Source organism: Onychostruthus taczanowskii, unplaced genomic scaffold (genome assembly GCF_017590055.1).
Source record: "Onychostruthus taczanowskii isolate IOZ18803 unplaced genomic scaffold, ASM1759005v1 scaffold21, whole genome shotgun sequence".
Lineage (NCBI taxonomy): Eukaryota > Metazoa > Chordata > Aves > Passeriformes > Passeridae > Onychostruthus > Onychostruthus taczanowskii.
In genome coordinates this window covers 9,404,291-9,429,653 of record NW_024499351.1, presented here as the reverse complement: position 1 = coordinate 9,429,653, position 25,363 = coordinate 9,404,291, and the positions used below count along the sequence as shown (strand labels likewise).

General features: G+C 42.6%; 1 protein-coding gene across 1 annotated transcript in view; it reads left to right on the top strand.

The window, feature by feature from the left end:
• Positions 1–25,363, top strand: part of KIF26B (kinesin family member 26B) — a 269,833-nt gene that overhangs the window by 231,955 nt on the left and 12,515 nt on the right. Inside the window, exons 11-12 of the mRNA XM_041404283.1 lie at positions 17,030–17,192; positions 18,309–21,741. Coding sequence (XP_041260217.1) covers positions 17,030–17,192; positions 18,309–21,741 — 3,596 coding nt within the window. The remainder of the gene's footprint in view (positions 1–17,029; positions 17,193–18,308; positions 21,742–25,363) is intronic.

Sequence of the window (25,363 nt, the reverse complement as noted above, 5' to 3'; positions counted from 1 at the left end):
TGAATTCTGTAGTCTTCTCTGTGTATTATCCATTAATTGTGCCACTTACTGAAGCTTAATATAAGCTCATTTTTAAGACTCCAAAATGTGAAAGTACTTCTTCATTTCACCAGAAGCCAACTAAAAAATGTTACCAGTGATTATTGGCATAAATACAAAGAGACTTGTCTAAAAAAGAGTTAAGTATTCTATGATGATATTGTAAGTTGTATGCTGCTCATGTTATCTTTCACTGTCTTTTGCAATGCCTGAATGTGTGAGTAAATTCTCCTTGGTTAACCTCATAGTATGCAATAGGTCTATCTGTACAGTGCTTTTTCCTTCTGGCTCCTTTATTATAGTGAAGGAACATCTTCCAACACTGTGGTCTGATTATGCTCATACTGGAACATTTCTGGCACTTAAATCTGAAAAACCTTTGCATATTTATGTACAGAATACTCTTTTGGGAGATTTAAAAATCTGGGCAGAGTGGCAGATCTTCACTCCTCTTGCTGTGCAGGTTCCAAGAAGGGCAGTCATAAGGGATTTTTGCTCCTTCATCAACAGGAAGAAAAAAATTTCTACTGCCATATTTAGGAAAAAAAGTCCAGTTTTTGGCATATTAAAGACTTATTTTCTTGAGGTCAGGGCTGGATGAGTGTTGAGAACATGCTCATCATAATGTGCTCTGCCATTATCCAAGTTTTGAATTGCACAAGTACAAACCAGCAATGGATGTGTTTGAGTGATTGTTTTAGAGACATAATTTGGGGGGTTTTAGGCATTAATGTGTGATCATGTCTATTTTTGACTCGTTCAGCATTGGAACCAGTCAACATAGGAAACAATACTGTTGGGTGACTATCACAGTCTTCAGAAAAGAAACTCTAGCCCAGTGAGACTGCAGGAGATGAGATAGTCCCTAAATGTGATAATGTTCTGCTTTTCAAATATTTCTGTCATTGCTGTCAATTTTTTTTTATTAAATATAGGACTTTTATGTCCCATGATGCCCTTAATTTATACAAGTTTAGCAGAGTATGGATCAGACACCTTTTCATACCTGATCCTACCTACATCTTTCCATCTATAATGTTTTCTACTCATTAGCAAGTGGCAGCATTATGAAACAAAGTGCTCTTTTCCTTTTGCATTTCCAGTGTATCTCAGAAATAACTTTGATTTATCATAGAATTCTGGCAAATAACTGTGAAGCAGTCACTGTTGCAATATCTTTAGTTTCTCACATACTTTCATAATCTCAAGCAGGTGGGGGAGAAGGAGGCAGGAATAATTGTAAGCTTCATTTCTGATCCTGGGACATTCCAGGGGCCCAGCCCCCCATGTTAAATCTTTTGGAGGCTTAACTGGCAGCAGGCCTGCCTGACATCTCCACAAGTCACGGTGCACAATGCTGTGACCCCGTCTCTGACAGGTCCTTCTCCTAGCAGCAGTCACATCCTTGGCAAGCCCCTGTTGCAGGAGACCCACAGGAAATAGTGTCCTGACTGCTGTCTCAGTGACTGTGCTCCTAAACATTCTCTCATACTATATATGGTATTGTGGGGGAGGTCAAGATGTGTGAAGCTTTCACCCTTTCCTGTTTTCCTTTGTATTTGCCAGGTCTGGAATGGAATGATATGTTCTGCTCTCCTAATTGATTAAATGGCATCTATCATAGCATAAAGAGAATCAAACAGAATTATTTTTTCTCCCATGTTACCATTTAGAGCTCTCAATTCTTCATGGATCATTAGCATATAATTTTCAGATGAGCTGGCCAGTAGGTCCCTAAATAAAAATTAGTAGAAAAGATTAGCTAGGAAAGCTAGACTGGTAATGAGCTGTTGCACTATAGTAATGTGATAGGTTTATAGTTCATATCTAGCCCTAATCAGTGCTAAGTGTGAGTTGTCAGCATGTGATACCTAATTGGTGTTTCTTGGAATTACAGTGCAACAAAATCACTAAAATAAAAATAAAGCTTTTCTTTATATATGACAAGTTAAGGGTTAATTATAAATGCTTGGGTCAAATACACCTCTTAGCTACAGTATATGCAAATCAGCTGCACTGAGGGAAGGTTCATGGGCTGTCAAAACTTCTCTGGTCCCTTCTGGATAATTATTATTTTTTTTAAATTGGTACAGTAGTGGCTTTGAAAACAGAAAAGGCCATTTAAGCCCTTTGCTACATATTTAAAATGTCATACAACACACAAAAAACCCCTTAAACCTGAAGTACTGACGAATATTAACAATACAATGACAGCTTGAACTCTAGTAGCGGTCCTTTTCTTAATGATTTTGTTTGCTCTGTGTTCATTTTAGAACTGCTGTCCTCCCACAGAATTAATTGGATATAAAGTCATAACATAGATCTGAAAAATTATAAGGCAGGAATAATCTAAGCCATTGGATAGGAAAGACTTAAAAGCCTGGCTAACTTGACATCTGTGAGCTGAGATTTTTTTCATTTCACAGCTATAAATAGGTGGCTCTAATCGCTCTCATAGTGCTAATACGGGAAATGTCCCGTCTGTCCCCAGTAGCTGGTGGTGGGAATGACTGCTATGCACAATGTTGTGCTTCCAAATTGTGAACCCAGACAAACTCTGCAAGCAGAACTTTCTCTGACATGGGTGCTGTGAGAGAATTTTAGCTATCTCTTGAGAGGCTAAAGCATACATGGTCAGACAATCTCATTGCTAGCCATCCAAATGCATGTTTTAATTGGCTGTTAAATTGACCATTTCCAATCAGATTTAATGCAGGCACAGGCCTTTAGATGTGAGGTCTGAGCAAGGCTCTTGAGACTGAGAGAGGGGTGGGGCAGAAGCAGGCTGGGCCATGAAGCTGCGATGACACTGCTCTGTTGCATGCTGGTTTGCCAGCCAGCTGAGCCAAATGCCAGCCAGCATCCACGAGTCAACAAGGAGAGAGGATAGAACTGCAACTGAAGGAGGTGAGTTAGGTGGGATGTGGCAAGGTGGGGTTGAGGGGACAGCCAAAGTATGGATAATCTAGTAACACAGGAAACAAACTCTGGGAAACTAGCCTTCATTTCTTCCTCTGTTCATAGAACAACTTGTTCATTTATCCAGATCCTCACCATTTGAAATGCAATTACAGGAATATATTTTCCTACTGAGTAAAATTCATACAGTCAGCAGGCAAACTTCTCTGTAAATGATTTGCTTGTCAGTGTGTGGAAGAGGAGGGGTAAAAGTAGAGAAAAGAGAGGATTTCAAATTAATTCACTGCTAAATCATCTGAATTAAATTATCAATTTTTATTAGTGCAATAGCTGCAAAAGTTAATACTGAGATGTTAAAAAGTCTTGCAGCAACAATAATTTGGTATTATCACTCAGATGTGAGAGGAACAAAAGAGGAAACCCTGAGCTGAAACTCACTTTAAAGTAAAGCCAGACAACAAACACTACCTTCTCAGATGGTGAACGTTGAAATATCTTGACTGTTCCCAAGAGCAGGAAATCTGGAACAGATGTCCATGCATTTAAATTCAACCCTCCTTTCAAGAAGAGGACACATTTGGATCCAGCCTTCTGAATAGAGCCCTCGCCCTCTGTTCTGTGCAGATGTGGTACCTCATGTTGGGGTGAAAGAAATTTATCTGTCTAGATCTGAGTAAATGCACAGACTGGTGTCCCCTGAGAATTTACTAGTTAAGCTGAAGAAGACAAGGAGCCTTAAGATGCATCAAGTAGTGAAGACTGCAGAGACAACAGTAACTAGCATGGAAGTGGGAGCTATCAAACTAGAGGGAAAGCTACTAGGGAAGTTCTTCAAGGACCAGTTTTAGGAGAGGTTTTATTTGGTGCTATCATCAGCAGCCTTGGCACGCAGAGCAGGAGCATGCTAATCATAGTGACACAAAGCTGAGAGCCATCATCTGTACAAAGGCAGATCAGAACATCAGATGGGAGCAGCTGTAGCACCTCCAGGGCTGCAGTAATACAAATGGCACTGATGCAAGGACTTCCCTGATGGACTGCTGATAATTTCTGATGCAATCTGGGTGCTCATCAGCTAGAAAGGGGATGGGGGTGTGTGCTGATTTAGGCATGTTGGCTGATGATCTCAGGTGTCTGCAGCTAAATTAACAGTGACAAGGTAATGAATCTGTTGAGATATTAGGAATGACAGCAGACAAATAGTAATAGTTATGCAAGGGGCTAGCAATTTCTCTCTTAGGTGCAGTGCTGGTCTCCCATATAGATGAAGAATTAATTGAGACTGAAGCAAGTACAAGAAAGTCTGGCAAGGGGAGTTTTTCACATGAGAGAAAATGAAATTAATTTGTCTTGCATACCCAAATAGAGTTAAGGGATAGAGAGCACGTCTGTACATGTGGCCAGGAGCATTCCCACCCCTGGGGAGGGTGAGCAACAGAAACCAAAGAGCATGAGCAAATAGAAAAGTAGTTGGCACACCACTATTAAATGGAAATGTGTGGGAGCAGTGTTAGAAAGCCATAATATTTTTAAGGATGGGTTTTCTAAATGCTTTAGGAGGATTATATTGTTCTCTGTACTGGGTAGAGGCAGGAGCTAATACTTCAGTTTCTTCTCACTCCATGCATCACCTGTGCTTTGATGCTGTCCCATGGGGCTTAGGCTCACAGGACTAAGGAATGCATTTCTTTCTTCCTCCCTCTAAGGTGGTTATCCATGTGCTGTCTTCATCAGAATGACTGTCTTTCCTCTTGGCCTCTCTGTGTCTCCAGTCATATTGGCCAGGGTTGGGTTGATTGAATGCTGAGGAACTCTGCTGGTCCTTGGGAGGTCACAGCGGGCATGCAGAGGGGATGCAGGAAGGAGGCTGCAGAGTCTGGCTGTAAACCTTTAAAAGCCAATTCTAAGAACGTAAGAATGGCTGTACTGATTCAGGCTAAATGTCCTTATAGCATCCTGTCTGGCTAAATTCAACAGCAGATGCCAAGGATAGAGTGTAAGGCTAAAATAAGTACTTTGCCAAAAAGTACTCAAGCCTCAACTATTTTCAGCTGTGGGAATTCCTCAGTATCAGCAGCAGCTTTGTAAACAGAAGTAGGACCTTCCAGGCACATTGTAAATGATTCCAGTCTGAGGCTTTTTAAAGACAGTTAAAGTTTGAAAGAATCTTTTTATGAAAAACTGGTTCAGTTTATCTCTGAAATTTTGTTTTACTGCTTCTTGGATTTTGAACAGCTAACTTTAGGAGAGATCTTTTTTTGTGATTTAAAATTAAATACATACAAACTTCAGTATCGTATATTGTTTTGTGCCACCCACAACTCTGTTCTATCAGCCTTGTGGAGAGGCAGCTGTTAACATGGAAATATTCAAATTTATAGTTCTTTTTCTGAGCAGAATAGATATAATGGGCTCTAAAGCATGTCCTGCTCACCTCAGGTAAAACTGCAAGCAATTGTAGTAATACTTGTTACTACAAATTTAACAATTGCTAACCAACAAGTTTAAAAGAGTTTCTTTACTGTGGCAGGCTATGAGAAGGTCTTGAACTGTCAGATATACAACAGCCTATTGAGAATCTTGTCTTATCAATGTTACTATAGTGGGCAAAATAAATAGAAGAATCCATTTAAAGGAAGAGTGAAACTTCAGATAACATGAAAAATGCATGTGCATAATTTAAAATTTTAAATTGCTGCATGGATGAAGATAAATGTATTGAAGCAGCCTATCTCCAGTTAGTTTAAATAGCAAATATATACATTAAAAATATTTATATACCAATTTTGCTACTTTTACTTACAGCACATAGAACTTGCATAGCCTGGAGTCCCTCAGGTTTTATTTAGGTTCCTCTGTGAATGAAGTATGGAGTGTGAGAGATATAAAAGAATCAAACATTTAGTTTCCTTATGCCTATGTTTATAGATGACAGAATTCCCACTGCCTTGCACCAGCTGCTAGATTTGGTCCCGTGCTGCCAAAACTGTCATCATAAACCTGCCTGTGGTTCCACAGTTTAATTTCAATGCCATGTATTTGACGTCAGAAGGGACTGGTTTAGTCTTTGTCTCATGTATCCTGTCACTAAATCTGTAAAAACCCAGTTCAGATGCTGATGAAGCTTATGGGAGCTTTTCTGGAGATTTCAGAGACAGCTGGGTTTGGACCACAGTGCCTGTGGATTTCAGTTAATAAAATCCTAATTTTTGGGGCTGGTTTGTGGACTTAACCAAAACACAGGCACAGGCAGGAAATTTTCCTCTATGGTCTTTATTTGCCATGCAAGTCACCATCATCACTGCTATTGCTCAGCCTGTCTCATCACATCTCTAAATCAGCCAGTTGTGTGAGTAGCTCAGCCCATCTGTGGATGAAAGTTTTGGCTGTCTGACAGCCATTCATTTTTATGTGAAAGGAGTTCTTGGTGTCTCTCCACTTCCTCACAAGGTCACCCCACCCATATTGACTGATGGCAGTACAAATATAGAGGCCAAGGATTTGCAGGCCATAGAGTGCTCTGTTCATTAGATTCTGCAAGCATCATTGCACGTGTCTAAGAAACTTATTTTGACCTTTGAATAGTAAAGTAAATTGAGACCTTGAAGTGCAATTGGCTTCCAGTCCTAGGTTGTTAAAGAAATAGGTGTAATGGACAAAATTCAGCTTTCTTACTCTTCTCCAGAGCAAAAGAACGTGTAAAGTTGGATAGCTAAGTCCATACTTACCCCTATTACTTACCCTGATTTTTAGAAAGAGAGTTATGCATGTTGTCTAGGATCTTTACATAATCCCTGTACAGGCCAATACATTATTCCTAAGTGGAAGTCATGGGTTATTAATTTGTAGATAGTTTGGAGCTGAACAACTGAGGCCAGTGTGTGTCTGCTGGAAATGGGAGATGACATAAAAAATTCCTCCTTTTTGGAATTTGCTTCACCTGCTTAATTCCCATCCTAGTTCCCAGATTGCTTGGCTGCTGTAAAGTTCATCTTCCTTGACAACAGACAGGGATTGCTTCTTTTATCAGGTTTTAGCAGTTTCATGCATCTCTGTGAAGCAATTTGGAACTGTATGTGAAAAGGAAATTTAAAAGGTATTACACTGATTACCAGAAAAGGAAGCATGACTGGAGGCTTCTGACTGTATATTTTGCTTTAATCCTGATGGTTTCATATTTTCATTGCTTTGGTAGTTTTGGGTTTTGGTAGTTTTTGATCAGGACCCAGTATCATGTAAGTGCATAATTTTTTTGCTGTTCATCTAAATGAACAGTTTTGTGAGCACCAGCATCAAGAACATAATGTTTCTAACAACTTGTCTCTCAGTCTGGCATCCAAAAGGGTGTAAATACTGGGCAAAAATATTCCTACGTTTGGGAATTTCTCTCATCTATGTGCTTTCTCTGGTGTGTTCAAGAATGCAATTGAAGGCATTTGTCTCATTCTGTGGGAGCACAAATAAGATTTCTCTCCTTTCACCCAGCTGCTAATCCTTCCAGCATTTACAGACTTATTATCTTCAAACTTTGCATATTATTTTCTCAAACTTTATTTGAATTTGCCAAAAGCCTGGAAGTTTATTGCTGAAGGCGATCAAGTAACCTTGTGTGCAGGTGCAGAGGCAGTATGAACTCTTGAGCCTAACTTTCTTTGGGGAATACATCTAATGAGAGGTATAGATTAATTGTTTAATTTCCATATCATTAATGACAGCCAAAGTCTGCCTTTTTTTTCCTTTTTTTTTTCCATTTCCACATGGGAGTATGTGCACTTTCACTGCCCTCTGCTATAATGCTGTGGGCTGAAGGCTCCAGGAGGTTGACATATACAATCTTACTGATCAAAATGCAAAGTATTTTGTGGAGTGACCTTCCCAGTTTCCTGGAGATGTTATCTATTTACACAAGGAGCAGTGCCAAGTGGAGTGGTTTCTAAAACTGAACAGCAGTCAATTTATTTTCAGGTACCACTCCATTTGGGATTGCAATTAGAATAACTGGAGCTGCTCTCCAGCACAGGAAACTGGGAAGGTCATGCTGCCAAATTGTTGGCATCTTGATGAAGGAGTGTAAACTATTGCTGTCGCTACTGCTGCTCAAATGAGCATAAGCAGAATGAAGTAATTATGAAATCCTCCCAAAAGATCATGAATATTAATGTATCGATTACAAACATTTGAAGTTAATTTTCGTTTGTGGAAATAACCCTGGAGTTCCACCCTGGGTCCATCTGAACGCTATCGCTCCTCGCGGCGCGGGGCAGGGCGCGGCAGCGGCAGCTGCAGGGCTCCGGGCGGCAGCCAGCTGTCCCCTCTCTGTCCCCGCACCAAATTGCCACGGGGTATGGCCGAAATGGTCCCCGAGCTGCCTGGCCTGAGGGTAGGGCAGGAGCCAGGCCGCTCCGGCAGGCAGGTGCTTGTCCGCCCCGGCAGGGGAGCTGAGGCGGCCGCTGCCCTGCCCTCGGAGCGGCGCTTCATCGTGCGTGACCCCGGCCGTGAGACTGGCTGCGACTCGGCCCCGGGAGCTGAGGCCTCCTGACAAACCCGCCCTTTGCTTGGCCTCTTGAATGCAGAGTGGAGAGCCTTGCTTTAGCCTGCCCGCTGCCCGGCCCTCGGAAGGCAGCGGGAGCCGGGGGCAGCAGCGCTGGAAGGAGAGATGCTGCGCAAAGGAGCGTGCCCATGCTGATGCGGGGCTGGTGGAAATGCCCTCGCTGGGTGTCTGCTCTGCTCCTGCTCAAATTAGCCACCCAGAGGGGCTGGTGGAGGTGCTTTCCAGAGTGTGTCCTCAGCAGATCGTCAGGGAATGTTCCTGCACGTTTTCTCTTGCTGTGTGTTTCCCCTATGACTGCCCTAGAGGCACAGGCACTGTTCAGCTGCATTCTAGCCCTTCCTTTCCCAGCACTCCTGCTGCCCTGGCAGGGCACGGGCAGCCCGGAGAAGAGGCAGGCAGGCTCCTAAGCTGCTCCAGTTCCTATTCCATAGCAGCTATGTTGTCTTCTCATATAAAGCAAATAACCATACAGACAAGCTGAGCCAAACTTGTGGTTGCCATAATACTTCTAAGTAAGGGAGCCAAGGAAGTCGGGACATGGGGAGAGAAAAGACATTTCCCTTCCCTTTTTTAGCGTAGTTTGGTAGAAGTTAGCCTAGCCAAGTGCAGAGTCCCTAAATTATTTAAAATCTGGATCATTATTGGTTTTAATGGCAGGATTTTTTTTTTCTACTGTAAATCACAGTCTACTTATTGAGCATGTTTCCTCAGCAAGTGCTACTGCTGATTTTGGGGAATCTGGCTTTAGCTCTAACATAGAGTTGCTGAAGAGTTGCTGAGCCTAATTAGCTCCCTGGATTAATTGAGTTTCTGTTTTTCAGCTAGAATTTATGAGGAGCTGGCACAGTAATGAAACAGACCACTAGGATCCTTTTTATTTTGCTTCTCTCTGAGCTTTATTTGGATGTTTTCAATGGCTGCTTGTGAATGGTGTTTGTTTCTGTGCTGAGATTCGAAGTACAGAGGGGAGAGGGATCATTTTTTCACATTTTCAGTGTAGTCTTCTCTCTGCAATAATCACTGGCCCTCAGCAGAGCTGTGCCCCTAACCACCTTCTCTCTCCCACCGCAAAACTTGCACTTACTGTGACTTTAAGCCACATCTGGATCTCTGAGCTCTTTTTAGAGTAACACACTGAACTGTAAGTAAGTACATATGTGTTCTGTTTGATATTGCCAAAGTGCAAAAGTACACCTGAACCAAACGACATAAAATTCACAGGGCTGGGGAAAAGACTGAGAGGAACTTCTTTCTCTTGTTTGTTGAATTATTTGAATGAAGCTCGTGTGACTTCTGCTCCACTGCTGGCACAAGGCAGAAATGAGAAGATGGTGAAAATGTCTTTGTGTGTCTTCAGAGTTAGCATGGTGGTGCCCAGCTTGGAGCTGGGCTGGCACTGTCAGAAACCATGCACTCTTTAATATGTAAAGGTAAAAGTGGAGTTGTGTGACAGCAGCAGCTTTATTGGGAAACAGTTCTATTGTGAGATCAGACAGCAAGACCTTAAAAAGTGAGGAACTTTTTTGTCATTTATGAATAACAGGGTACTCCTTGTCAGTTTTGTGGACTGTTAAAGCTTCATCAGCTTTGGAGCAACTTTTATACAAAAGTTACAGGTCTTGAATGACCCCCTTTTATGGTGAGAGGGGTAGTTCCCTGACTCTTGGGAGAAGAGGCCAACTCCCATCTTGCTACGATCTCCTTTCAGGTGGTTGTAGAGAACAGTGAGATCTTCCCTCAGCCTCCTTTTCCTCAGACTGAACAACCCCAGCTGTCACAGCCACTCCTCATGAGATTTGTTCTCCAGAGCCTTCTCCAGCTCCGTTGCCCTTCTCTGGACATGCTCAAGTACTTCAATGTCTTTCTTGCAGTGAGGAGCCCAAAACTGAACTCATTTGAGGTGCAGCCTCACCAATGGGTTTCTGTCCTTCTGTCTGTCACCGATTTGCTTTTCTGCCTTTGGTAAAAAAGAAACAAAAGATGCTCTTTTGTGCATCTGCCACATGCTCATGGATTGCCACAGGCACAAGGATTATGAAATTTTCTCTTAAAAGACAGCAATTGTAGGGGGAATCCCCCTACATTTTATATGAATTTTGTACAATTTCAGATAAGTACCATGCTTGGCTACAGCAACACTTTTCTCCTGCTCTTGACCTATTGACTGTTGTAGTGTCACATCCCTTCCAGATGTGGATGTTTCCTGGTACTGAACCTGAGCACAGTGTCCCCTCAGCACAGTCCTTTCAGCTCCCCCTTCCCCTCTGCCATGAGCACAGGGTTCTGGGTTGTGCTAGTGCACCTCATACAAGATAACTAACTGCAGTGGCAGTGGAAATTTCCACTATGCTTCATTTTCCCTTTAAGGCCAGTCAGTTTCCACCTGGAACAAGTTCATTGTCTCCCCAGTGCCTCATTTCACCAGGTGAAGAATTCCCCATGTTAAAGGTCCAACACGTTACCCATCTTTCTTCAACTGCCTCGTTTTGTTCTGCTAACAAAGCCAGGCTTACGTGGCTGAACCACCGAGGGCTTTATCTCCCCACCTGGACTCATTTTTCCTGTGCCTACACACATTGCTCCCATTTCCTCTCTTTCTCTCTCTCTCTATCAAAATTATTAACAGAAAGGAAAGACATAACTAAGCAAACTATACTGGTCCATAGTGAACTCAGCTGTTACACACCTGTAGCATCTGCTGCTGGGCTTGTGCTTTCTGAGCTATAAACTGTCCTTTGTAGAGATTATTCCCATGTAGTAAGAGCCAAAACCCAATATATTCTTTATGTGGTTCCTTTGTAATGTAAACATTTATTACTCTGAATAAAGCAGTGCATCAGCTCAAAGGAGCAGAGTTAAGATGTTATGATCAAAAATGACTGTCACAGTTACTGAGATTTTTTTCCTTTGACATACCTCTATAAATAATTAGATTACAAGACACCTGAGGGCATACATCATGTGATGCTGTAATCATAACACCTGGAGGGAGTCGACAACTTTCTCCTTTTGGCCAAGTGCCTAGGAAGACACTAAGGTATATGATTAATAGAGAGCACAAACATGCTGTCTTGCACTTCCTAAAGCTTAGTTGTACCATTGTACAGACTCCCTTGTGGAATGTTAATATTCCTATTTCTGATGGTGTGCTGTTGTCATTGAATAGCCAAAATCTGCATAGTAGTGGGGTGACAGGAAAGGGAAAACAAAGAAAATATTTGTTATTAAGGTGGGGGGTGTGGGGAGGCAGATGCAGGAAACAACACAAAGTATATAATACAATTGGGTAAATAATTCCACAGAAAAATCATTATTCCAGCACTTCAGCTGGATCTTCCTCTCCAGTATTGCTTGCTTTTTGTGAAATAATTCTGTGTTTTTGTCTACCATACACAGAATGAAATGCTGGGCAACAAAAATTCCTGTGAATTTCCTGAGCACAATATTTATTCTTATTGCTTCATTTTCTATTCATGAATTCTATTTTGCAGCCCTACACAAAAGCAATTACTGTTTGCCTCTTTTCCATGTAACTCACTTTGAACACACAGACTTTCTTAAAGCTGGAGGACCTGGCAGAGGAAGATCCAGGAAGGCACTGACCATTCTCTGCCCCCTCGCCTGGCCTGCCCCTCACTAGGCAGCATGATACAGCAGCCACGCCAAATTATGGCCACATTTTGGGATTCCTCTGCTGGGTGTCAGTGAACAGCTGAGGGCGGGAACTTGACTGGGGAGAGAGGCCTTGGAGATCAGGCAAAGATAGTGGAAGTCATTAATGGAAGGAAGAGGGGGAGAAAAGAGGAGTTTAATACTGGAAGAGCGTCTAGCAGTGATGCTGGAGAATGGCAAAGTCTGGTGTAGCTGCTTACTACACTGCAGGATGAAACTGAGTTCTGCCAGGCTGTTTCGGGGAGGAGCTGGGGTATGGGAATAAGAACAAGCAAAAAGGTTAGATGAGGAGAGCCCAGGATAGATGCTGGTAGAAGACTGTAGGATTGTAGATCTGATCAGAGAAGAGCATGTCGAAAAGGGTATGAACACATGAGAGCACAGCTTTTCTACAGCGCACGAAAGGAGTTTGTTACTCCCACATCTTAGTGTTTTTCTACAGGTAGCAAATGCTAGAAAACCCCCTGGTAAATTGTAAGTCATGTTCTCCTTTTCTACTGCTTGACCAGACAAAAGGTGTCAGCCAGCTGCTGCTGCCAGCTAGTTTAGAAACTGAGGCTATTTTATACACAGGAATGTTCCAAGCTTGCTGATGTCTCATTGAAATGTAACCACAAATCCACATGAAATTACATAAAATTCCTATAATAAGTGCATTTAGATCCTAAAATCAACTGCTATAGAGTCAGGAAATGTCAAAATTAATGGGCTGTATATATTGTGTTATCCTTTCAGGGCTCTCTCTCCATCCCAAAATATCATCTTTTTTCAAGGCAGATAAAGGACCTGCTTTAGACGTGAATCAGAACTGTGCAGTGATGTGGTCATTGTCAATAAACATGTGGAGGGTGGGATGGAGGACTGTGGAAGAGAAGGGAGATATTCTGAAAGGACTGATACCACCTACAGACTAGTTCTGACGATGTGTTCCTAAAATTTTTAGATGGGCTGCTAATTGTATGTTCATGGTTTTTTGGGTATCCTGACTTGAGAACCAGCTGCCCCATTTGCTGTTGAAGATAAGTCCAAGTTAGCTGTACTTTGAATATGAAGACTGTGTAATGATCAATAACTTTGAAAGATCTGTGCTTCACACCAAACACCTATACTTAATGAAGTCTTCAACGTTTCAGGCATTATCAGAGGAATATTTGCTTCACCTCAGGGGCATTCATCAGATACTGCATTGATGAGCTCCACAGGGAAAAGAAAAAATTATAAAGAGCCTTTGAAAAAATCAGTCATTCGGGACTCAGAACAGAGTTTGTATAGTTCTAACAGTAAAAAAGGCATAAATCCATACATTGCAAGGCAAGGATTAAAAGAAAGATTATATAACTTATGGTTCAGTGAGCACTGTTTATTCTGTGCAGGGTTTGAGACAGGGTTCTAGTGGAAAAGTAGCATCCAGTCACAAAATTAACAACTTTAACTAAATGTACACTGGCAACTGGGATTTATGCAATGTCAAAGGACACATATCATGATATTATGTACTTCATTCTTCAATGTAAGATTCTGTGTTGTTTGAACTTGAGTATAATTAATCATTCACGAGGAAGAGAAATACAGATGTGTATAAGGAAAGATGTACACCTTTCCTTCTTACTGAAAGGAAGATGTACATCTGAACGAGCTCAGACTTTCTGCCTGGCAGTCTGCACTTCTGTACCATATCTGCTGACACACATCGTAGAGATACCTGAGTTTAGTGTCCTGCACACAGGGCTCTTGCCTCTGAACTTTTCCAGGGGTACAGCTTTGCATATTTTATTTTTGGTTTTTACCTGTGTGGGATATATATGAGTAATATTTAGTAGCTTTTTTCTGTAGCCATGATTGTCTAGAAGCTAGGCAACAAAAGGTTTACAAGAAAAGGTGATGTATTTTATTAGAACAAGTGATGTAGTTAGAAAAAAATAGGTGACTTTTAAGTGCTGAAAAGACTGCAGAATTGACTTACTGATATACATGCTTTGGAGTCCGAAGTGGGGTATCCCGACCCCACCTTCAATTTCATATGTGTTTTATATCCCCATAGTGATGATGGTTTAGGGTAGATTTCCAAAACTATAAAAACATTAGTGGATGGGATAGAAATACATTCAAAATGAAGACAGGTATATAAAATGGAGTCATTGTGCTGCTCTGACCTATAATGTTTTATTACTTTTGGAGCAGAATAGAAATAGACCATTAGCATTCCTGAAGTTCTCTTATTTTCCATGAAGACATTGATGCATTTCACTCTGCTGCCGTGAGAAATCTTCTGCTAGCCAGGCTCTGCTTAACACAGTGAGCAACATACACCTGGGAGCAGCAAATGCTATAACTTTCTTCAAAATTTCCTGTGTCTTAGTTTAGATTGCAGAGCCAGAAAATCAACAAAGGTCTTGCTTCTCAGAACCTTTCCAGTGCAGAAGTGCACTGTAAAGTAAAACTTTTGTAAAACTTCTGCTTTCACAGGAAATTTTGCATTTTCAGATAACAGATCACAAATGACCTAATGAAATATTTCATAGCCTTTCATTTTTTTTAGGCAGAAATACCATGCCAGCACTCAGAAGAAAAAGCATCTACTTTGTGTCTCACACTGACTGCCAAGCAGGTTTCAGTGAAACATCCAGAATGTTTTACCAATATTTTAATTGAAGAGTATAGAGTGAGTTAAAAATTAGGCCAACATTTTTGTGCCTTACATTCTCTTCTATTTTCTTTCTTTCTTTCCTTCAGAAGTTAGTAGGTGAGAGTTATTGTGAGAGGTCGGTGAACCCTGAACAGCTGAACTTGTCTTATGACAATATCTGGATTTGACAAAAATCTTTGTTTAGTAACTTTCTCCCTCTTCATGTTATTTTTCAGTGTACAATAATGATGTGAGGCTGGTTATTTTTTCTGGGTACCAGGTGAATTTGAGAGTCAAGATGTAGCCTGTGCTGAATGCACAAACTCTGAAAATAGAAATCAGTGCTAGCTGTGCTTTTTACTGCTAGGGTTGTGCTTTAATCCTCAACAAATCTGCCCTTTAGTTCCCATCCATGTCAGAGGATGAATTATAAATAGATATTTCTTCAGTATCATTATTCTTCTTGTATTCCAGTACAAGGCAGACGGCACAGATTATTTTATATTCCTAAAGGCATATATCTAGGAGGGCCACGCCTCAGTGCTGATGCTGGCTGCATGGATTATGGATTCTCAGGAGACCAGCATGTTTAGAATATATTCTTTTGCACTTTCCCCTGTCGTCTCATGTTTTGCTATGATAGAAGCATTGGCAAATGAAAGGCTTTTATTGATTTCTGTGGAGATGTTAATAATTTCTGTGTTACTCTGCATTGGAGTGGTAACTGATGTACAAAATTTGACATCTTAATAATTCTGAGTTGGAAAAGAGGGACACTAACCTGAGACACAACAACCTATTAACTCTGGATCTGTGGATTCAAAGCAGCCTTAGGTCACAAGTGAAATGAGCAAGGCTGTCTCAGTATAGTCTTTATGGATGTTTGTTTACTTCTCAAAGACACTAGATGTCTTCAATGTGTCTGGAGCAGATGGAAGCAGAAATCCTGAAACCAAAAAAAAGGTTTATTTTCAGTATTTGTAGTCAAGCTGAAACTCCAAGTACTAGAAACCTCAGGAGATGAGAACCCTCCAGAGCTATTGCATCAAAATATGCGGCCCAAATGTTGTTGTTTATTCAATCAAAAAGAGAGGTCCAAGAGTTTTGGTGTTTGTTCATCAGTCCCATCCAGCAGCCATAGCTTCAGTTCCCAGCGGCTGCAGCTTTACGCGGAATTCCTGTGAGCTGGAAATCTCAAGTGAGTGAACAAGGACACACATGCACCATAGGTCATTTACAGATATTTAACAGTGAGCTAAAAAATCTGATCCGTAGCCGCTGACAGTATCACCATCATTACAAAAGCGAATGTGATAGGTAAATATCAGGCTGTTGCTGTCTTTGTTTCCAGCTGTATGTAATCATCATCCACAGCCTTTAGCATAGGGGAGACACTCTTCAAGACAATGCCATTTTCCACATAACCATCCAGCTGACTCTACACCATGGAGCTAAAGGTCTCTTTAAAAAATTATATATTGTGCATTTCTGACTACAGGATTAGATGACCACCTCAAAAGTATTATATATGCATTATTATTCTGTTAAAATTCATATTCTCAGTCCAGTCACAGACAGCCCCACAATAAGGCACCAGCATTTCAAAAGCTGTCTGATGCTGAACAATAGAGTAAATGGCAAGAACAGAAAATGTGATTTCTGCCTCAGTGAAAGAAAAGGTCTAATATAAAAGAACAATTGTGTGAAATTTGAAGGCTTGATTGGTTTGTATTTTACCAGCATCATCCAAAACTGACTTCAGTGACTTAACTGTTACTAATATTGAGTTACCCAATGCCCTAGAAGGCAACAAAAAAATTGTGTTCTGTAATCTAATCCAGTACCTTCTTGTCCTCCAGAGCTGGGCCAGGGTTTGTCTGGGCACTGTGCACTTCAAAAGAGCAGCAGTTTGATGTTTGCTGCTGTGGCTCCTTAACAGTCTCCAGTGCTGGTCTGCATCTCTCTGTTGGCAATGGTAACAATGGAGAAGGACTGTGACCAAAAGGAGACAGAAAAGAGGAAGTGGGAAAAGAAGTTTGAATTGTAGTCCAGGGTCTTTCAGCATGCTCAGCTGCACAACATAGTGCAAAACTGAGGAAGGAAACTAATTAGGATTCCATTAAAAAAGAGGAGAAAATATCTCACCAAGACCCAAGTTACATCATGATGGCCAAAGCGAAACCTTGCTGGCTAATGTAGCCTTAATTCATTTTACTTTGCAGAGACAGCAAGCTGACCATGTTGCTCCGAGAGTCCTTGGGGAATATGAACTGCCGCACCACGATGATAGCTCACATTTCAGCTGCTGCGGGGAACTACGCTGAGACGCTCTCCACCATCCAGATTGCCTCAAGAGTCCTCAGGATGAAGAAAAAGAAAACGAAGGTAAGATGATGTGTAACTCCCTTTTTATAGTGACGGAGGAAGGAGGAAGAAGGATCGTGAAGGATCCTTAACTGGGTAGAGCATCATGTAACAAAGTCAGTAATCAGTTCCAAAGTGTGTGGGTTGTATGTACACAGTCCTAGTCAAGTGTCAGAGTGCAATATCAGAGGGGTAAATGCTTCAGCTTCAGAGACACAGGAGTAAGTTCAGGCACATCTGTTGTAGCAGGTTTATAAGCTGACCTTGTCTAATAATATAGCTGTCAGGGAGCATTTATTTTCCTTTATGCTCTTAGTGTTAGTGAAATAACAGGGACTGAAACACTGTAGAGTTAAAGAAAATTTGGATGAATTCAGAATTAGATTCTCTATGCTTCTCAGACAGAGGGGAAGCAAAATAAAGGCAGAACAATTATGTTCAAGGCCAGCGTTGGCCACCTTTTTATTCCTACTGCTTCTAAATATGGGTGATAGATTTTCCAAGAAGTAGAGTGAAGATGGGCTATACCCATATTCATGTTAGAGAGTTCTGGTTGCTTCTGTGCAACTTATGGTGTGAATTGGGCAGAATGAGTGAATTTTATGCATTTAATTTTAATTGGCAGACTGACAAAAGCTTTTTTTTTGGTCAATTGATTGAAGAGAGACAAATGAAGGGTTCAGTCCACACACCATCAGAGCACTGTGTCTCCAGAGACCTCTGAGTGCACATTATACAATTTCACACACTGGTAGTATGGGGTCATATGTAATCAGTTTTCTTGTTCCTCTTCAAATACACGAATGTACATGCATGCGCAAAATCAGCAAAGCCTTTGTCAAATACCTTTGGCCAGGTTCAGTTAAGGGAGGTATCTTAATCCATATTTTTAGTACATTTTTTTGACGTCTTATGTTTTTGAATGGGACTCAGAGCTGGGGCTTTGGGTTCTGCATTGAACATAGCTACAAGTTTGCTCCAGGGCTGTGGATAAGAAGCTTCAGAGCTTTGTGCCTTAGTTTAAAGATCTCCCAGTTCATACGTGACCATGAACTTTTTGTGTATGTCATTTGTGCAAGGAGCAGCTTGCAATGCTGAAATGTCATAGAGTCTCTCCCTCTTTCTCTCATGTTGCAGTACACATCAAGTTCTTCTGGAGGAGAGAGCTCTTGTGAGGAGGGTCGGATGCGGAGGCCAACCCAGCTGAGGCCTTTCCATTCTAGAAACACTGTGGACCCAGACTTCCCTATTTTACATTTATCAAGTGATCCTGATTATTCATCCAGCAGTGAGCAGTCATGTGACACGGTGATTTATGTTGGCCCCAATGGCACTGCCCTTTCTGACAAGGAACTGACAGATAACGAGGGTCCCCCTGACTTTGTTCCCATAGTTCCTGCTCTGCAAAAGACCAAAAATGAGGGCAGATTGGAGGAAGTTAGTGAATCAGGGCCCAGCACATCTGAAAGAGACTGCCTGAAGTGCAACACCTTTGCAGAGCTCCAGGAGAGACTGGATTGCATAGATGGCAGTGAAGAGACTGACAAATTTCCCTTTGAAGAGATGCCTGCTCAATTTAGCTCAGACCAGATGTCTAAGTGTGCTGTCTCAAGCCAGCTGGCAGAGCTTAGCCACTTACCAGAGTCAGATAAGGAAGATACGATGCCAGAATGTCAGCATCCTGATAGAGAAGCCAAGGAAAATACAAATACAACACCCAGCAAAACTAGGAGAAATCACTCCCCGGTTCCTTCTGGAGCTCTCACCAATCTTTCAACTCCTTCTTCTCCCAGGAGTGTAACAGGCAGCTCTAGTAAAGAGCTTAACTCTTGTCAGTTAGCACACAGCACCAGCTTGCAGAGCAGCAGAGAAGGGCTCAACACCTCTGGATTTGTGGAAGGCAAACCTCGGCCAATGGGTTCACCCCGGCTTGGCATTGCAAGCCTCTCAAAGACATCTGAGTATAAGCCACCAACTTCTCCTTCCCAGAGGTGCAAGGTCTACACACAGAAAGGAGTCCTGCCAAGCTCCACTCCCCCACCAGCTCCCCTGAGTAAGGATGCGGCCATGACATCTACTGAATCTTTATTACAGCCAGAAATCCGGACCCCACCTGTAGGCATGAGCCCTCAGATTATGAAAAAGTCAGTGTCGTCCAACAACGGGGATTTTGAAGAGACCGTTCTCAATGAAGATGGACAGCAAAGTATTTCTCCAGAATCCAAGAAGGAGATTCTGAGCACAACCATGGTGACTGTGCAGCAGCCATTGGAGCTGAACGGAGAGGATGAGCTTGTGTTCACCCTTGTGGAAGAGCTGACCATCAGTGGTGTCCTTGACAACGGGCGCCCGACCAGTATCATCAGTTTTAACAGTGACTGCTCTGTGCAGGCTTTGGCCTCTGGCTCTAGGCCAGTCAGTATTATCAGCAGTATCTCTGAAGATCTTGAATGTTACTCCAGTGCAGCTCCTGTGTCTGAAGTCAGCATCACACAGTTCCTTCCTCTTCCAAAGCTGAGTCTGGATGACAAGCCCCAAGACGATGGCAGCAGGCGCTCATCCATCAGCTCGTGGTTGAGTGAAATGAGCACAGGGAGTGACGGTGAACAGTCGTGCCACAGCTTCATAGCCCAGGCATGCTATGGGCACGGGGAAGCTATGGCAGAACCCCCTGTCTCCGAGTTTGCAAGCACCATACAAAGTGCCAGCATGATTTGTGTAAGTGACAAACAGAAGTCAGTGACTGACAACATGCTTATAATGTCGGAAATGGGGGAGGAAGCTTTTGGCAAAGTGCCACCCATCAAAGGCTGCAAGATATCAGCTGTAGGCAAAACTACTGTCACAATCAAAAACACAGCAAGTCTCAGCAGCTGTGAGGGCTACATCCCAATGAAGACAAACATTACCGTCTATCCATGTATTGCTGTTAATTCCTTCAAAGCTCAAGACACTGATGATGCTGTACCTGCTGTAACTGCAGACCCAAAGGCTGTTCATCCCCATGATGGAAAAGGATCCATTGCTAAGAAGGTTATCAAATTTGAAGACCCTTGGTTGAAGAGAGAAGAAGATGTTAAAAAGGACAGCTCTGCGAGCAGTGATGGGCCAAGGCCTGATACAGTCACGGTTTCAGCCAAGCCTGAGCACAGCACAAAACAGTCCTCTGCAGACAGGTTTAGCACCAGCAGTGGGGACACCTCTATTTCCCCAGGATCTGACAGTCTAAAAAGGGTTGTGGATGGCTGTGAGGTGGCAGCATCCAGCTCTGCAACCCAAAGCCCTGTTCATTCCAGTGATGGCTTGAAGAATTGTAGCCTCCCTCGAGGGCTCCCAAAGGCAAGTAAGGTGGAGGAGTCTGACAGTCATCTCCATCCTACTTTTACTGACAGCAGTGGAGTCAGTTCTCCTGCCCTCCCCCAGTTTTCTAAGGCTAGTCTTGACAAGAAAATGGCCTCTCCCAAACACTGCATACTCACTCGTCCCAAAGGGACCCCTCCTCTACCACCTGTGAGAAAGTCAAGCTTGGATCAGAAGAACAGAGCCAGCCCCCAGCACAGTGCAGCCAGCAGCACCACGAGCAGTCCCTCCAGCCAGCCTGTGTCCTTCCTGGCCAGCTTCCCTGAGGAGCAGAATGGCAAACTAAAAGGCCCTGGCATAGACAGCAGCATCAACAACAGCAGCAGCAAGCTCTTCAGTGCCAAGCTGGAGCAACTCGCCAGCAGGACCAACTCCCTAGGGAGGTCCACAGGAAGCCACTATGAGTGTTTGTCACTGGAAAGAGCAGAAAGTCTGTCCTCTGTGAGCTCCAAAATGAGCCCTGGCAGAGACACCACCATGCCTAGGGCTGGAAGGAGCCTCAGCCGCAGTGCCATGTCATCACCCACCAACTCGGGCCTCTCCCAGTCAGCAGGTGCCTCCCCAAAAGCCAGCCAGTCAAAGATCTCTGCTGTCAGCAAGCTCCTGCTGGCAAGTCCCAAGGCCCGCAGCCTCTCTGCCTCTGCCACCAAAACGCTCAGCTTCTCCACCAAGTCTCTGCCCCAGTCCGTAGGGCAGAGCTCCAGTTTGCCTCCAAGTGGGAAGAACATGTCCTGGTCGATGCAGTCCCTCAGCAGAAGCCGGGGCTCCAGCCTTGCTTCCAAATTGCCCCTTCGAGCTGTCAATGGGCGGATTTCAGAGCTGCTCCAGGGGAGCACCAGTGCCAGAGGTGTACAGCTGCCGGGAAGCCTGGAGCCAGACGAGCGCGGGGGCCTTCCCGGAGATGAGAAGGCAGCTGTTCACATGCTGCCTTCACCTTACAGCAAGATCACCCCTCCTCGGAAACCTCACCGCTGCAGCAGCGGCCACGGGAGCGACAACAGCAGCGTCCTGAGCGGGGAGCTGCCCCCTGCCATGGGGAAAACAGCCCTCTTCTACCACAGTGGGGGCAGCAGTGGCTACGAGAGCATGATGAGGGACAGCGAGGCGACGGGGAGTGCCTCCTCAGCGCAGGACTCCATGAGTGAGAACAGCAGCTCTGCCAGTGGCAGGTGTCGGAGCCTCAAAACCCCAAAGAAACGATTAAATGCAGGTAAGCTCGTGGTGGTGGGAAAGAGGGATGCAGACCAAAGCAGATTGGGGTACTCAGGGGTAGGCTGACCCTAAGGATGAGCTAGTTAAATACCAGTTCCACCTCTTAGCTGAGAAGCAAGAGCATGGTATGTATCCTAGGCTCTGCCTTTTTTCATTTCGGAATATTCACTAATCCTGTGTGGTTGTGTTGCCTTGGCAGTGGAGTCTCCTCCTGACCTCTTTCACTTTGGTTTACTTCAGATAAACAAAAACTGCTTAGTGTTGCCAGGGACAGCCACATTCAAGTATTTATTTATACAAATATTCTTCTGATTTGATTCCAGAATGGTGCCTTAATATGCATGTTTCACCAGCCCAAGACCAGAATCTTGCTGAATGGCTGTATCTTTTGTGAGCCTGCTTCTGTTCCTTGTGTGCTCTGGATACCCAAAGGTGCAAGGTGCCCTATATCTGAAACCACTGTTGAGTTCTTTCTCCCCACATAGAATATGGAACAAAAATGTGTCCATGCCCTTTGAAAGATGTTATCCTGTACCTGAGACTCTTGCCTTTTGAGTTGTGGCTCCTTTTCCCTGAAATGTATTGATAATAGATAATATTAAGGACAATATGAACTACTGCACTGAAGCACTTTCAAATCTGAAACTTTTTTAGTGATCATGGAATGGATTGGGAAGACTTTGTCTTTGGTCAGACATAATCCCCAGTAGCTTCACACTATGTCAGGACTTTTAATTAGATAGCAAGAGCCTCCTGGGTCATATCAAGAGTCTGTGCAGTCTCTTTCCACTAGAGAAAGTTTCATAAAGTTGCAGAACTGGGATGGGGACCATTCATGAGCTGGTCAGTTCACATTTTTCCTGGGTGCTGTTTTCCCAACCTGTAGTGCAAGTCCTGCCTAATCTACTTCTGAAAAAAAATCAGGTTGACATTGGACCTGGTGGTACAGGTATGTGGAATATCAGTAGCTACTTATTCTACAGTAGCTGTGTCTTTCCAAAATGTGTTTTTCTCTTAGCATTCCTAATTCACCAGCCATTCCACTTGCTGTGATACTCCCCTCTGGAATTCATTTCCACTGAACAGAGTAATGCATAACTCTCCCTTTCTTTATGCTCTTGACTGTGGTAGCAGAAAGAACATGTGCAGCACAGATGTGAATGCAATAGATAGTGCTATTAAAAGAACATCCATAAATGCAGAGCTGATTGTACCTGTTCAGAGAATGCATCTGAAAGTGATCATTCAACATAACGCAAGCCCAGACCAAATGACTGAATAGTATTTCTGAAGTTCACTTTGCATCCTCTGAGAAAATCTCTTTTCCTATCCCTTCAGTTAAATGGTACTAAATTGATTTTCCTCTTTCTGAAGAGCTCTGACTCTAAAAACCCCTTTCAAATATAAACTTTTTAATAATAACTTGCAAGGAAGAGAAGGATTATTTCTATTTTGTGGAAAAGGAAAACAAAGCTGTCCATGAGATTTGAGTATGTAAAGTGACAGCTCGATTGTGTCTTGTGGAGAAGCTGCCATATTATATGGAAATTTTCCACAGGTCATTTAGATGGAAAAGTTTGCCAATTTCTATGAAAAAAACAGGCAGCTGTGCAGATGAGAGAACAGATTAGATACTAGAGAATGTCCCCCTTACTCCCCCAAGGTTGATATTTTACAAACAAACTGAGAAAACTTCAGGCAGAGCCTCTGGATTCTTTAGACTCCAGAGTTCATCCCCGAAGTGAATCACTAGAGGACCAGTATTTGTTAACTCTGATGCTCACAAAACTGCTTGTTTCATTTCACTTCTCTCTGCTTTGGTAGCACATTGGAGGCTGGACAAGGCTGGAAATATGAGTGACAAAAGTATTGTCTTTGTGGTGTTCTAATTACAGACAAGCTTCCTATGTGTGTTGTATTTTATACCAGGGTTGTATTGTGGCTTGCAGCTTTGGCTTTTGATAACCCCTGTGCAGGACTAAACATTGTATCAGTGGTCATGAAAAGGGAGCTGTGAAAGAGAGATCAGCTTGCGACTCAGGTTTAAGATTGTTCTTGTAGCAGTCTGGAGGACACACCAGGAAAGAAGAGGCCTTGAGCCTACCTGGTAGAACATTGACAGTGGTTTGTCATACAGTGCAGGTATGCAAAATTATCAAATTATGGGGTAAGTATGAACCTTTCATTAGCAGGGAACATGAGGAGTTTGCTGCTTTTTTACTCCTGTGTAACATTTGACCTGTCTGTTTCCTCAAATACACCTTTTTTTGGCTGGCCAAAAAACTAATCTCTTTATTCTAATTGCTGGTGTGAGGTGGTTCCTCTCTCCTTAGTCAGCAACAATGCAATTATCTGCCTGATTCTGGACATGAATCTCTGGGGTGCAGGGTTTCCAGTGAAGGGCCTGTCTGTGTCCTTGGAAATTGCCTGCCCCAGTGGACTCAGCATAGCCTGGCACATTGACCTCCCTTAAAGTAATTTACAAAGCTTCTCTCTTAATTCAGCATGTCACCTGATGTAGAGAGATTCTTAGTGTATCATCTCTGGTACTTTACTTTTGAGAGTGATTCCCTATATCAGCAAGTAATTCCTATATTGTTTGGAATTACTTGTGTGTATAAGTGCAACCAGGGGTTTTATGGAAATTAAAAACCCAATCTTTACCACCATCCTTATTTCTAGCCGAAAACCACTGTCCAGAAATTGATCAGGCTTTGCTTTCATATAACCCAGCTCCTGTTTGCATTTTGTCTGGCAGCAGTGAAATCATAATTCTGTTTTGATGTGTCTGATAATAGTATAATTTTTCACATGTCAGCAGATTTATGATGGCATGAAACCCGGATTATTACTTCAATGCAGGAGAACATGAAGGAGGAGTTAAGGTATAAGGGAGAATAGAGCTGTTTGCAAATGTTTTTTTATTGTATAATGAAAAAATGTGAGGTTTTGTAATCTTTCATCCTCTATAGCATCTCCTTTCTTATAGTGTGAGTGTTATCTCTTAAGGAACACTTTTTAATGAAAAAGCTAGCACACAAAGGTTCTGAGATTTTAGAGACAGATATTATTTTAATACAAAGTGTCAAGAGCATTGGACCTTTCCTGATTTGCGGTCACAGATCTACTGTGCTGTAATGGATATGGCACTATAGATATGCTCATTTCAGGTCAGGCAACCTTGTCCACTTTATTTATGATTATTATTAACAGAAATGCTAGCTGTCAGACACGATCAACATGAATCAGCCCAAGGCCCCTGTAAAAAGAGCTATAAAGAGTCTTTAAGAGAATCACCAGAAGATCTCGCAATTACTTTTGAAGTTCTGACACATTGGAGAGACATCATTTTTCCTTGAGATTAAGATCTTGTCTTTCAGTGCTCTTAAGTGCATTATTTGTATGTGTATGTGCTTCTGCCCCGAATGTCATACATGAAGCATCAGACCTACCCTGACAGCTTTTGAAGGATAAAGCTAGTTCATATCCTTCACTGTTAGCCTTAGGTTAATTTTTGGGCTCTGTCTGGGTAACCGTACAGTTCACAGACAGTGCAGTACAAAATTGTGTATGTATGAAATTAGATGAAAATAATAATAAAAAAATTCCTTTTGCATTCT